This window comes from Musa acuminata, chromosome BXJ2-8 (assembly GCF_036884655.1).
Source record: "Musa acuminata AAA Group cultivar baxijiao chromosome BXJ2-8, Cavendish_Baxijiao_AAA, whole genome shotgun sequence".
In the NCBI taxonomy this organism is placed as follows: domain Eukaryota; kingdom Viridiplantae; phylum Streptophyta; class Magnoliopsida; order Zingiberales; family Musaceae; genus Musa; species Musa acuminata.
Window position 1 is genome coordinate 237,775 of NC_088345.1, and position 13,694 is coordinate 251,468.

General features: G+C 41.0%; 2 protein-coding genes across 6 annotated transcripts; one reads left to right on the top strand and one right to left on the bottom strand.

Moving 5' to 3' along the window:
* Nucleotides 1-2,464: 2,464 nt before the first annotated feature.
* Nucleotides 2,465-6,406, top strand: LOC135618481 (uncharacterized). Of its 5 annotated transcripts, none has more exons than XM_065119357.1 (6): nucleotides 2,465-2,770; nucleotides 2,962-3,040; nucleotides 3,390-3,543; nucleotides 4,073-4,183; nucleotides 5,346-5,423; nucleotides 6,041-6,406. In XM_065119357.1, exons 1-6 carry the CDS (start codon nucleotides 2,716-2,718, stop codon nucleotides 6,179-6,181), a joined length of 618 nt encoding a protein of 205 aa, XP_064975429.1. In that variant the 5' UTR covers nucleotides 2,465-2,715; the 3' UTR covers nucleotides 6,182-6,406. The 5 variants fall into 5 exon arrangements, 2 of the variants coding, with proteins under 2 accessions (XP_064975429.1, XP_064975430.1); XR_010489027.1 differs by having other exon boundaries at nucleotides 2,474-2,770; nucleotides 3,861-4,183; XR_010489026.1 differs by having other exon boundaries at nucleotides 2,474-2,770; nucleotides 3,861-5,423.
* A 581-nt stretch (nucleotides 6,407-6,987) lies between these two features.
* Nucleotides 6,988-9,741, bottom strand: LOC135619355 (3beta,22alpha-dihydroxysteroid 3-dehydrogenase-like). The gene is made up of 6 exons (XM_065121280.1): nucleotides 9,032-9,741; nucleotides 8,683-8,967; nucleotides 8,520-8,609; nucleotides 7,704-7,782; nucleotides 7,287-7,632; nucleotides 6,988-7,194 (listed from the first exon to the last, which is right to left on the bottom strand). Exons 1-5 carry the CDS (start codon nucleotides 9,737-9,739, stop codon nucleotides 7,520-7,522), a joined length of 1,275 nt encoding a protein of 424 aa, XP_064977352.1. The 5' UTR covers nucleotides 9,740-9,741; the 3' UTR covers nucleotides 6,988-7,194; nucleotides 7,287-7,519.
* Between the last annotated feature and the right edge of the window lie 3,953 nt (nucleotides 9,742-13,694).

The window sequence follows — 13,694 nt, forward strand, 5'->3', positions numbered from 1 at the left end:
TCTCTCTCTCTCTCTCTCTCTTCATCCTGTTTCTGAAACTTCTGAGACAGACAACAGGAGGAGCAAAATGAGAGATCCAGCTTTTGCTCCAAAACCATGCATCGGTGTGTCGCCAAAAGAAGCCGCATGCACTCACCAACGAAGAGGACTTTTTCATCATGAGTTCCAGACCAATCAAGACAATGATTCTGAGTAGCTCACACATGCAGGAACAAGAACAAACGTAGAAGCTACTGCATCGACAGCTAAGCTGCAGGTGACCGCTTGAGAAAGAGAAAGGTGATGATTCCAAGTCAAGCCTCAGCTGTTCCTTTGCCTTACAATTTGCCTTTCTTGAAGCAGCAGGCAGCATATAATGGCAGCTCGATGTTGCTTCAACTACATTGCATGGGAGCATTATATTGCCGCGTCGGAAGAGTGCAGCTTTTGCAGGGAAGAACATGGCTTGTGTCTCTCGAACACGACAAGTGCTATCATTGCCCTCTTCCTCAGACATTTCCTTCCTCGCGTTGAAGCGTGCATGCAGAAACAGTTCCATGTCAATTCCACTTCTTCAAAAAGGACAGACTTCCATGCTGTGCAATAATAATACATTGCTGACCCAAAATTATTAGTCCTCTTCACGTCGAAATGGGTTTATATTATATATATAAATATTGAGATTTTTTTTTAGTTTCTAAAAAAGATTATGGTACTAGTAACTTATTATGATATTTGAGTTAGGTGGAATAGATATGAAAATAATATTTCTAAGTAAGAATTTAGATTCGAATGATTCATATTGAAAAAGGAAAGTTGAGCTTCCAAACCTCAAAAATATATTTATGTTTTTAAACAAGCTTTCGGACAATAGTATATAAAGGTTTATAATATGTATTTTTTGTATTTAAAAAAAGATTGATTAGTGTATATATTTAAATATTAATAAGAGTAAATTTATTATATTGATCTTATATATAGATGGTATTTTGCTTGTAAATAGTTATCTTAATTTATTATATGATACCAAAATATTTCTCATCAAGAATTTTAATATATTTGATATAAATGAGGTATCTAATGTTATTAATATTGAGATATTTAGAATAAATCTTAATGATTGTTATGACTATCTCAGAAAGAATATATCAAACAAATCTTGAAGAAATGTATATGTAACTTTATTTAACTAATGATACACCTATTACTAGAGGTGAAAAATTAAATCAGTGTCCTAAGAATGATTTAGAAAGAAATCGAATGAAGGATATCCTTTATGCATAGTTGAAAGTGTATTATATGCTATAAAGAAATATCTTTATATTGAAAAGTTATAAAGAAAGTAATAGATATAAAGAAAGCTATTATATTGAAAAGCTATACATAGTTGAAAGTCTATTATATTGTAAAACTATAAATAAAGTAATAGATATCTACAAGGAATAAAAACTACATGCTAACAGGTTAGACCATTTTAAGTGACGAGATATTAAGATGATAAGAATGATGAAGCTTACAGCGACGTCGAGGAGATGAAAGACGTGAAATGAGAGGATAAGTTCTATGGGCTCCTTGTGGCCCCTTGCGCTCAATCTACTAACCGCACTGACAGAGGAGTTCTTCGTCGACCAACATCGAGGTTTAGGGTTGGTGGCGGCCTTGTGAGCGTAATGTCGTAGGCAGCCCTACTCTCAGAAAAGTGAATGCACCAAAGCTACGTGGTGGCTCTTAAGGTAAAAACACCACCGATAGAATTCTTCATCCTTCTCTGTACCCCGATTGATATGGTGATGATGTTAAACATGAGTTAAGGCATAACATGGGAGAAGCTTCGGATGCTAAAGCATGTAATACAGTTAGTGATTTCCTCTTTAGGCCTAGGAGATCGACTCTCCATTGTGGTCTTCTCAGCCACTGCAGGTGCTAAAAGGCTCCTCCCTCTATGACGAATGTCGAGGCAAGGCCAGCAATGTTGCTTTCCAGATTGTGGAAAGGCTCGTTTCGAAGGAAATTGATTAGACAACTGAACAATATTTTCAAATCCACATATTATTATTATTTTTAAAACTTAAATTACTTGTGTCATTATATTAATGATTTATTGTGAATCAACATGTAAGCATATTCTTATGTTTGTTAACTTAGACTTGATGGAAGGGACTTATATGCTATATTTTTTAAAATATAGAGATTATTTTAGATAGAATAAATATTAATAACTTAAAAATTTTATGATCAAAATTACATGGACTAAAATACACCTTAACCCTACCCGTATTCATCCCAAAATGGATTGATGTCTACGTGGGTCAAAATCCGACCCGTTTTGAGTCGAGCAATGTGAACAAAAAAAAGCGTCCCCAATTTAGGCTCAGATCAGTGTGGCCCATACGGAGCCCATTTCCAGCCCTCAGAAGTCAACGCCCATCTCTCCCTCGATACTTCACTTCCTCTGCTCAGATCGGTGTGGCCCATCTGGAGCCCATTTCCAGCCCTTCGAAGTTGGCACCCGTCTCGCCCCCTATACTTCCACTTCCTCGGTCCCTATTTTGGAGGAATACGAGTGCTGAACGCCATCCTTATACTGCCGCAGTGCGATCCGGAAGCCAATCTGCCATCACGAGTAGTTCCCGTTGCCATTAATTCCTTTTCCTTTCTCTCTTACCTCTCCGATCTTGGATCTTGGTCTTGGCACTTGTTGTGGATTCATCTGGACTTGAGGACGAAGAAAGCGCGATGGGGGCGGGTGACGGGCTCGTGGAAATCCAGCCTGAAGAACTTAGATTTACATGTAAGTTGCTTCATGTTCTCGATTGGTAGATTTTGCTCGTTCGTTAAGGACAAGGGACACTATAGTCGCGCTGTGTGATGAGCTCGATTATGTAACGAGTGGATCGGGTAGAAAACCATCGAGTCCTGTAAACATTTTCTTAATGTCAGCTGTTCTGCTGTCCAAAGAAGTTTTTTTTTTCTCATTTAAAGGGACGAATTATGTGTCTTCATCGACTGCGTATGATGGGTTGTTTCATGATCTGATAGTCTTCTGGGAAATTGTCTTGATGTAAGTGTATATCGTGATGCTTTTAGCCTGTCTAAAGTTTCTTCAGCATGAAATGTTGTTTACTGGAATGAGAAAAGATGATGCATAAGCATGGCAATTTGATTTGTTAAGTTTAGAGCAAGGATTTTTAAGTTTCTGGCTTATGCATTTCCTGTTTGGGTTGTTGATTCATGGTTTCATTGCCAAGTTGATGAATGTTGAGACTGTAGGGTACATGCGGCCTTTTGTATATTTTGAAGATTTCTTTTGAAATTTTAGCTGTGGGATTTAAGCACAATTGATATTTGTTCTCTATTCATCATCTTCTTTATCATGGACGAGACTGAACCTGGAAAAACACAACTGATAGATGTATGGATTACAAATGGCTGGAGTTCAAGGCTTCTACTTTAAACAATGGGGCTGTGAAAGAGGAGCCAATTCATGAAAAGCCTATGTCTAAAGAGACTGACATTTCAAGTGACCAAGCACTGAGTGGACTAGCGGATTACAACTCAACTCATGTAAATAAATTTTCTACTGTGATTAATGTTTCTGTTGCTGTTTTTCCTTCAAAATGATCTTACTTTTGATTATATAAATATTTGCAGTTTTTACACAAATTACTATAGTTTGGATATACCAAATAATTTTGAATTTGTAAACAGATGTTCTATCATGTTTTGCTTTTTAAGATTATAATGTCATTTGGTTTATGCTATGATCATTCTTAAAGCTATTTGCCTTGTCAATGTTGAAATGGTCTCTTTATACATGATACTGCACTTCTCACGTTCCCCTTTTCTGATTGAGCTGGTTAATCTGGTTGATGTTTGTCCAGGTTGCTAAAGATATTGATGAGTTTAAACTGAAGCTCAACAGCCTTGAAGTGAAGCTAAATGATGTTTGTTAGTTTTAGTATGCTGGTTATATTAATCTGGTGCCTTTGTTTAGTGTTATTTATAATGTTTCTTATTGCATCATGTAGCTATACTTTGGTTTTAGCATCTATCTCCTAAGTTTTACTTTTCCCACCTGTTTCCTGTGGTTAAGCCACACCAGATGGCATGCTATTGGATGGAGCATGGCAAGGTATCACTCTTGTGGCCCATGCTACTGCCCTTCCTCTCCAATCACCTTTTCATTCCATCTATCTTGGAATGGGTAAGTCATGTGTTTTACTATCTCTTGTGCACGATGCTTAACCTCACTTTTGTCCCATGGCATGATAGAGTGGAAATTTGTTGTGTACTATAAGGTTTAAATATTGGTTAGATCGATGTGTATTGCCCGATATTTACAGGTCCAATTAGCAAATGATAATGGTACATATACATTGTTAGTATTTCGGTATTTATGTTTTCATTATTTTTTAATGACATTGTGTCATGACCCAACCTAATGGGATAACTGACCTGTTAACTTCGTTGAGCTTGAACCATTGATCTAAAATACTTAAGCTAAAATTATCGGTAGTACACCGATTACTTTCTATATGAAACTAATCGGGATGTTATAATCTTCCCCACTTAAGGGCTTAACATCCTCGTCTAGGCTAAATCAAGCCTAAGCATAGCCCAAATCAAACCCTAGAATGATGCATGTGAAGCATAACCCAGTGGTGGCTCTATGCCATGATGTGTCCTCTGACCTTGTCCATAGGTAGCTTGTCTTACTCGAGCCCCTCACCATGCTCCAATGCTAGGTTGGCTCTGATATCAATTGTCACGACTTGATCTGATGGAATAATTGGCTTGTTAACTTCGTTGAGCCTGAATCACTGGCTCAAAATGCTTAAGCTGAAGTTACTAGTGGTATATCTATTGGATCCTTATAAGTCAAGTCTTAGCCCATTTCCGATGTGAGACTAATCGGATTGTTACATATTGGATTGTAGATGCCGGTATAGCATATGTTATACTAGTATCTGACTGATCTTATAGCCGCCTATCTGAACTGGTGTTTAGACCATTGGTGTGCACTGTGCAGAACTATTTAAGACCATGAACAGTTGTGGTCATCATTTCATCATTTAAGGTTCTTCTAGTAAATGTCTTTGAGGTACAGCCATAAATAATGTTCAGAAACTGACTATGTTTACTGCATACATCATGCTCATTTCTAACTAAAATGTGATTTTGTATTTCCTTAATTTAAACAGTCATATATTAAAGTTAAGTTGCTCTTGTTCTACATCCTGTATCCTGTTTCTGCTTGTATTTGTAATATTGGAATTGATAGTAATATATTTTGGGAAATGATGCTAAATTCCATCTTCTTTTAAGAAAGACAATAATTTTGTTGTCTAAGAGACAAACTTTTGCAGGCTGAGAAGACAATAACAAACCTGAGGGGAGAGAATAGTGCAGCCAATCTATTGAGAGAGAAATTTCTACATGAAATTGTGAGTTCATTTCTTTTGAAAGCAAATTTATGACCCTTATGCTCTTAAATCTTATGTGGCAGGGATATGAAGCCTAAAAATGTTGGCCTGATTGCTTAGTATATGCAGTAAAGCTAATTAATGTCTTTTAGTGCTGGAAAACTTTGCCATAAATTAGAGCTCTGCGTAGATGTGTGGTTGGTTTGGCTCTTATCTTTTACTAACCATGCCTTTTAAGAATCAGTTGAGGGTTAAAACAAAGAATCTTTCATCTGAAGGGTTTTTCCTCATCTTTTTAATGGATAACTTTTGCAATTTGGAGCTGCTTCCCAACCTAATTGACACTGGGTGAACAAATTCCATTAGAGGATGCATATTAGGCTGTGGCATCCTTCCATCTGAATCTGATGATGATGATGAGATGCTTATCAGTTTGAAATTGGTTGCTTCATGAGCTATATACAATTTCAACATGCATGGTATTATTCCCATTCTTGGAGAGATCTTAGAGTCAGAGTTTCTAGAAGGGCTACTAATCAGCACGACGAGTAGTTCTTTTGGTAGATCACATGTTTTTGGATAGAATGTCGTTGTTGCAAGTTTCTAATCTTCTTAGTGGTGCATTTTTCTCCTTTCAGGCTGTGGTGAGAAGGAAGCGTGCATCTAGAGTTGAGGTTGGTTTTTCTATCTTGTCTGTGGTCTGCGTGGCACTCGTTGGTACGTCACTCGGATATCTTTCGCGCTCATTGGGTCCATCGGGAAACTCGAGTATGGATTAGTAGCATTAGAGTTAGACACTTTTTAATTTGTTTCGATGGTCTCTCCATTGTGAAGCGTAAAAAATTTCCTGTACAACTCGGTAATTTAACCTCTCTCCATGTGGATGACCCATGTATGTGCATGTAAAAGGCAAATCTTGTTATTACATGTGTGGGGTTGGACGGTATGTATGTATGTCTTGATACATTTTTTTGCAAATCTATCTTTGCTGGATCGTTGGACTACTTACGATTTCTGCTATGGATTAGCATTCTTGCTAAGAGGGTAGCTGATGCAAGCACAAAATAGGAAAAACAAGATTTGTCATGCTGCCTAGTTGTTGTTGGTCTCGGAATGCCTAAAGGTGAATGGATCAGCCCAAACAACCAAGTTCTGGAATTAATCTGAGAGGATGCCAACGTTTGGAATTTGGATGATGCATCAGGTTATAATCTGAGATCCACTGGGCTTGTTGAAATTGATATGCTTGGTTAAATTTGCAGTAATCAATCTGCTTCCTAATTTGTTATTATACCTTCGTGCTGATTGCCAATACTATTCTGCTGCACAAACAATCAAGAGTGCGCTGCTCCGAAGAGAGAGAGAGAGAGAGAGAGAGAGAGAGAGAGAGAGAGAGAGATGTTGATCTATGGTGGTGAGACCGAGCATGATCCCTATTTAACCAAAAGCCAACTTATCCAATCACCCAAATTTGGATACTTCCCACAAAAGAGAGGGAATTTTATTGGATAAATTATCCTACAATATATAAAAATTCATAGACATGTCCATCGCATATTATAACGGGTAGCCTTGTGGGGAGGAACTGTTTGAGTAAGAAGGAGCTTCACGGTCCCACCTATTACATGGTAGCCTGAGCAATGCTGATACGGAAAGCGGGGGAAAGGCAGCTCACTGCCGTGCGATTCATGCTCCTTCTTCCTCCTCGCGCCGCCGGACGTTGATGGGATAGCTCTTGAGAGTCCTTGTGGTGGGGAAGAACACCAGCCTATCTTTCTCCGCCTCCTCCCAACTGTGGCCCCATTTGGGTACAAAGGTCAAGGATTTCAATGTCAATATGTGATGGTAAGACTACATACACCATGCATGCTCATACCCACGTACTTGAATCGAGTGACGAGGTAATGGAGGAAGACGGATATGACCACCCGAGCGAGCTCATAGCCGGGGCACAGCCGGGACCCCCCGCCGAAGGGGGTGTAAACAGTGGCCCCCCCGACCTGCTGCGCCGCTGCATTCTTCTGCACAAAAGCCCGACACCAAACAAGTGAGTGAGTTCAGCCATCGAACACCTCGAGCCTCATCGGCATATCTCATCGCCGAAAGGCGCGCGGTGCCTATACCTGCCATCTCCAGGGGTTGAAGGTCCGGGCGTCATCGAAGTACTCGGTGTCGAGGTGGACAGCACGGAAGGAGAGGAAGACCTTGCACCCCTCGGGAATCGTGTACCCTGCAAAGAGAACTTGAGCGACGTGGAGAAACGAGCAGAGATCGGAGTAGATAAGGCTTGGGCTTGTCTACCTTTGAAATGGAGGTCTGTCTTGGCTCGCCGGAACACTCCGCCGATGATGTTGACCACTCGAAGGGTCTCGTTGATCACCTGCAATCAAAGTTATCTGTTAGCTTTAGAAGACGAACCTTTGTCCGAAAAAACATTGATCTTTTATAACCTTTCAAGTAAGAAAACTGAGAGGATAGTTTTATAGAGTTAAGAATAGAAAGGATCAGATTATAAATATCGAGTTCAAATTTTAAAATTTTGGATCGAATTGATTTCCAATCGGATGTACATTCAAGCTATCTTACAGTGTCAAATTTGATTCACTAATTAGATCAAGTCACTAACTCTTTATTTGTTATAAAGAATTACATTTAAATATGTTTTTATTTGAGGATAAAACAAAATAAGTTAAATCATTACTTTCTACTCTCTTATTGCTATCATCCTCTTTTTATTTATAATAAAATTAATTAATTATATATATTTATATATCATGTAATCATATTTGATTTTAAAAAAATAATTAAGCCTATAGGCAGACAAGTTAATTCATTTGATATAATTAATTAATATCGAGACTTGAGCGGATGGATGTTTCGATATAAATGGCTATTTTGTGAGCTATAGTAGGAAAGTTTGAATTTGGATATGAGTTAGATTTGCATAAATACACATGTTATTTATTTATTTATTTCTAAGGGTAAATACGAGTTTTTCTGCTTAATATAATTAAAAGTCTGCTGATTTCAGTGGACAAACAAACGACACGTAACACAGTGCAACTTGGATCCCAATCAACGAAGAGGTAAACCAGACGATAGAAGAAAGAGACTTACGCACTGTGTGAAGGGCATGGACTTGTATTCATCCCAGTCCAAGGCCGCCTCCTCGTCTTTCTTCTGCTTCCTTATCCCTTCCTGCTCTTCCTGCAACAAAGTAATGCTGTGTTCAGTAGATATGAAGCAAACAGCAGCAGCAGAATGGAGCAAGACGCCTTACCCTGAGCTGCGCGAGGGCTCGGGGGTGGTCGGTGAGGAACTTGACGGCCAGGGTCATGATGGTGGACGTGGTCTCGTATCCCGCCACCAACAACGACAGCAGGAAGTCCACTATCGCCTCGTCCGTCATCCCTTCCGCTTCTCCCTCCAACAGCTCCTCCAGCATGTCTTTTTTCTTCGTGTTATTCTGGCTTTCCTTGACGTCGACGTCGATTCCTGTCGGCTTCTTCTCCAGCTTTCTCTTTCTTATCACCTCCTTCAGCGCCTCCTCCACCTTCTTCCTAGCCTGTTCCTTTTATGAGCATCGATATAGACACGAAGATACGATATATATATATATAGAGTTTTACCTTCAGGGCACGACCGTAGGTGGTGAAGGAGAGGAAGGAAGGGAAGGGGATGGAGAAGAAGCCATTGATGAGGAGGAGGTACTCGTGGCGGAGGGACTCGATCCACTTGTGCTGGTCGTAGCTGACCAGCTGCTTCACGGTAAGCTCGAAGGTGATCTTCTTGGCCTCGTCGAGGAGGAGGACCGGGGAGGAGGAGGGCCAGGAGTCGAGGGTGCGGCGGACGAGGCGGTCGATATGGAGAAGGAGTTTGGCCTCACGGATAGCGGCGGGGGAGGTGAGGCGGGCGAGGGTGAGGGAGTGCATGCGCTTGTGGCGGGCGCCTTTCATCACGACGAGGGAGTGGGTGCCCAGCAGCGTGGAGAGGGACGACGGATAGCTGCCCTCCACGGTGCGGTCCTCCGCCCCCAGCACCATCCGGTTGAACTCCGGGTCCGCCGAGAACACGGTGCGCTCCCCGAAAACGTGCGTGGTGAACAGCCGCCCATGCCGCCGTACCCGCTCGTCCATGAACGGCTCCGGGTTCTCCGATTTGTACGCCGCGATCAGCTGCAGGGTCTCCCCTACCACCGGCAGCCCCTCGCTCCCCGGCGGCAACCGCCCCGTCGCCCAACCCCTCCTCCTCCTCCTCTCCAATTTCCAGACCACCACCGCTGCGATCGCAAACAACACCACATCAATCAGCGAGGGAGACCACACGCCTAAGGCCATGCTTCCCCACACCAGCAACCGACCGTTCGAACCAACGCCTCGGCAACAAGCAGGAAAAGAATATAAGGAGGGAACAGTGTGTGACTGGTGGCGGATCGTTTTACCAAATACCCAGAAATCAGATCAGCGTACGACGTGGTGAAGGGAGACGGACGGGGGCAGTTGGGTGGGCTCCACCATTCAATGCACTGACTCTAACGATATACGAATCTCCATTTCCCCAATTCTCTCTTCTCTGGCGGGGCCAAGAATTGACCATCCTTCCTGGTAGGTTTTCGCATGGAGGGCTGGAGGGGGCTGATGTGAAAATCCCTTCGACTTGAGGTAAACTCTCCATCCTGCTTCGAATCATCGCTACTTCTTCGTCCGATCTATCTTCTTCTTTCACATCAATGGTCGATGTTTTCAGGAATCTTGTCGGGAGGGGATGTCCCTTTTGCTAACGATACCTTCTCCAACTGTGTCCTCCCTTCCATTCTAATCTTCTTTGGGTATCATATCGTGGAGGAGTTCAATGATTCTAAAGAAAAGTTCTTTTGTCTCTCTGCGACTGTGTATCTAATTACATCGCCGTATATCTCTGCTTATTCCTTTTGGATTAACAATGCTATCCGTTGTACTCTTTTTGTTTCTCCACATCCTATCTGGAAATCATACAGGTTGAGACCTAAATGATTTTGAAAACACGACCATCTATCCAGTGGTGCTTTGTGTTCTTCAGTTTTTACATGTCTTCTCAAAATTCATAGTTCAATTTTTGTTGATCACTCGAGTCTTGATCGAGTTGGTCTTGGAGACGACCGTTTGTTATGAATCATATTCTTCTTCTTGCAATACGTTCGCCGAATTCGTTAAGGCTGTTAATGTATCCTATTTGCTGAGCCGACAATATGAATGGTCCTCACTTGATTATGTTAGTATGGGCTATATAATTTGTGTAAGATAGATGATATTGTATGTGGGGGGGGGGGGGTTAGTGCAACGGTAAAGTACGATAAACTTTCGATGATTTAAACACTTTCGGAAACTTTATACGATAAAAGCAATATTTCGTTTGAAACCGTTTCGATTGCGTTTTAACTTGATGGTAGTAAGCTATTGAAGGGGTTTGCAATAAGGTAATAGCAGGAAGTAAATGCAAACCAGAGAAGACGCTAGTTTATAGTGGTTCGGTCAATCGTGACCTACATCCACTCCTTCGATTCCTCTTTCGTCGAGGCCACCGGCATCCACTAATGATCTTCCTTTACTAGGCGAAGATCAACCTCCTTCTTACACCCCTCTTACAATCTCTTACAAGTGGTTCACCCTTTTACAAAGATTTCAATGAAAAGAAAGGAGGTGAACACTCAAGCTATTGAAAACAAGACTTTTCCTAAAGCTTTTCTCAACTTCTAGCTTCTCAAAAGGTTATCTTCTCTACTGAGAAATGAGGGTTATTTATAGGCCTCAAGAGGATTCAAATTTGGGCTCCAAAATTTGAATTCTCTTGGGTTTCCGAGGCCGACCGTGCCACCGCCTGTCAGTATCTGACACTGATAGTGGACTAGCGGCGCCACCACCCAGTCAAGCGGTGCCACCGCCTAGGCCAATTCAGCTCACTGGTTGGGCTCCAAACTTGGCCCAAACCAGTCCGAACTTGGGCCCAATTGGCCCCTACTTGGGTTATAGGATTAACACCTAATCCTAACCCTAATTAACATGCTAACTATGAATTTAAAGACATTTTCTAAGCTATTACAAAGTCCGTAAGTCAAGACTTCTTCCGGCGAGCTTTCGGCGAACTTCCGACGGTCTTCCGATAAACTCTCGGAAACCATTCTGCGGACTCCCAGCAAGCTCTTAAACTTCACGATTTGATCTTGGCGAGTTCCAACGAGCTTCTTCGGCAAGCCCCGATCTTTCTCGGCGAGATCCACGAACTTCCAACGAACCTTCTGGCGAGCTTACGAAAAACTCTTCGGCAAGCTTACTCATTCTCGGCTAGTTCCGGCAGCATTCCCGATGAACCTTCGGATTTCCGTCGAACTCTCGAACTCGCAACAAATCCTTCGCGCTTGACTCCAACACTTTGTTTCGCTTTATATCTTCGTCGTTATCGTAGTTAATCCTGTACACACAAGCTAAAACTCTACTCCGATCTAGACAATTATTACAACGCGAATTGACATTCTGTTGCTCGGCACGTCATTGGTTGACGCTTCGTCCGATTCTTCAGCGCATCGTCCTCTCTTGTGGCTTGTTGCCCAATCGACGGTTGACCTTCGCAACCCCGATATCCTTGGTGCAATTCCGCTCTACTTGGCCCGATGCCCGACGTCCGAAGCCTTCTGCCGTCCAATATCCTGACGTGATCTCCTCCGGGGCAACGTCAATTCCTCTTGCATTAACTGTCTAATCCTGATCGAGTAGACCTGCATCACTCAAAATATAATTTAAATTATAAACACATATCAAGTGATTTCATCATCAAAATACGAGATTCAACAGTACGGTGGCGTGAAGCCATACGCATCATAAGGGGAAAATATTTACCAATCTCGAAGATAGATAATTTCCTGGAAATGCCTTTGCCTGATTCTGCTTTGTTAAGTTTTACTTGCATCTGTGTCTCTTCTACAATAGTTGCAAGGTGCTAAGATGCTGCAGCATACGAGAATAGTCCAAAACCAGCCATGGTTTGGCTGCAGAATGGTGCAATAGTGAGTGAGGCTCCTTCCTTCCTCCAAGTGACGAGAGGGAGTGTTTTAGGCTCAACATATTAGTCATGTTTTATCAACACCCATCGCCTCTATCATGGAATCATCATCATCTAGACTCAACATATTAGTCAACCTGCCATTTAGTCAATCAAGCAAACATGAGTAACAAAAGCATAATTCAAAAACTAACTCTTCTTACCTTTAAAAGATGTATCATTACCTTTAAAGATTATAAAGGATATCTTTATCACCATCCATCACAACATCACAACAGAGAACTCATCAATCCCTTTTTTTTTTTTTTTTCTCGGATAATTTTATTTGATATATATGTACTATTTACATCTATAACACTGAACATCATTAAAAAAAAGACCTGACTCTTGACCTACCATGTTGAGATCTACCCCTATCAAATTATCCTCTTCGTCAATCTCCATTATGAGTAGCTAATGTCTCATCATCTATTTTCTCTTAATTATAAAATCTTGAATTATCCCCACTTGGCTTCCTTACATATCTTTTTAAATAAATTTTGAAGAATTTATATTATTTTCTCTCACCCTCTCTTGAAATCTTAAAGAGTATCCTTTCTAGGCACTTTAGAGGGAAATCTAAAAACTGAGAAGCATCAAAATCTAGACATTTATGAGATATTTATTTAAAAAATAAAAATATATTTTTATTAAAAAAAATAATTTAATTAAGAATCTATCAATTAATATAATATAATATAAATATAATATAAAATATAAAAATAATATAATTAAGATTTCTAAAATTACTTACCAACCTTCACGATAAGCTATCATTGTGAAATGCACACAACTGTGTAGACCTTTGACACCATGACAACATCGCCGTAGTACGAGAGCTTACCAGCAAAGAGAAGAAAGTAGCTGCGTCGGCTTAGTTGTCGTAGTTAGTGTTCATGCTAGAATCAGCTTGACGACGATTGCACAACTGCCAAAACCAAAGGAGTCACATCCACAAACAACATCGAACGACCTTCTCTGAGGTAGAGATCACGTCTTCGATGTCCATGTTCGATGTATCACGACCAGGTGACCACTCTCTTCTCCTCCTCGCCTCCAATTCCATGGTAATTCTATGTCTTCTCTCTTGGCATATTATCGGAAGGATGAATGTCGTCGTGAATCGGTGGGAGCCTTTCTTGCTTGCTTCTTGCTGGCTTGGAGAAAGAAAACTTGTGATTTTTCTATCCATAATTTATTAATATTGTCGTGTAACAT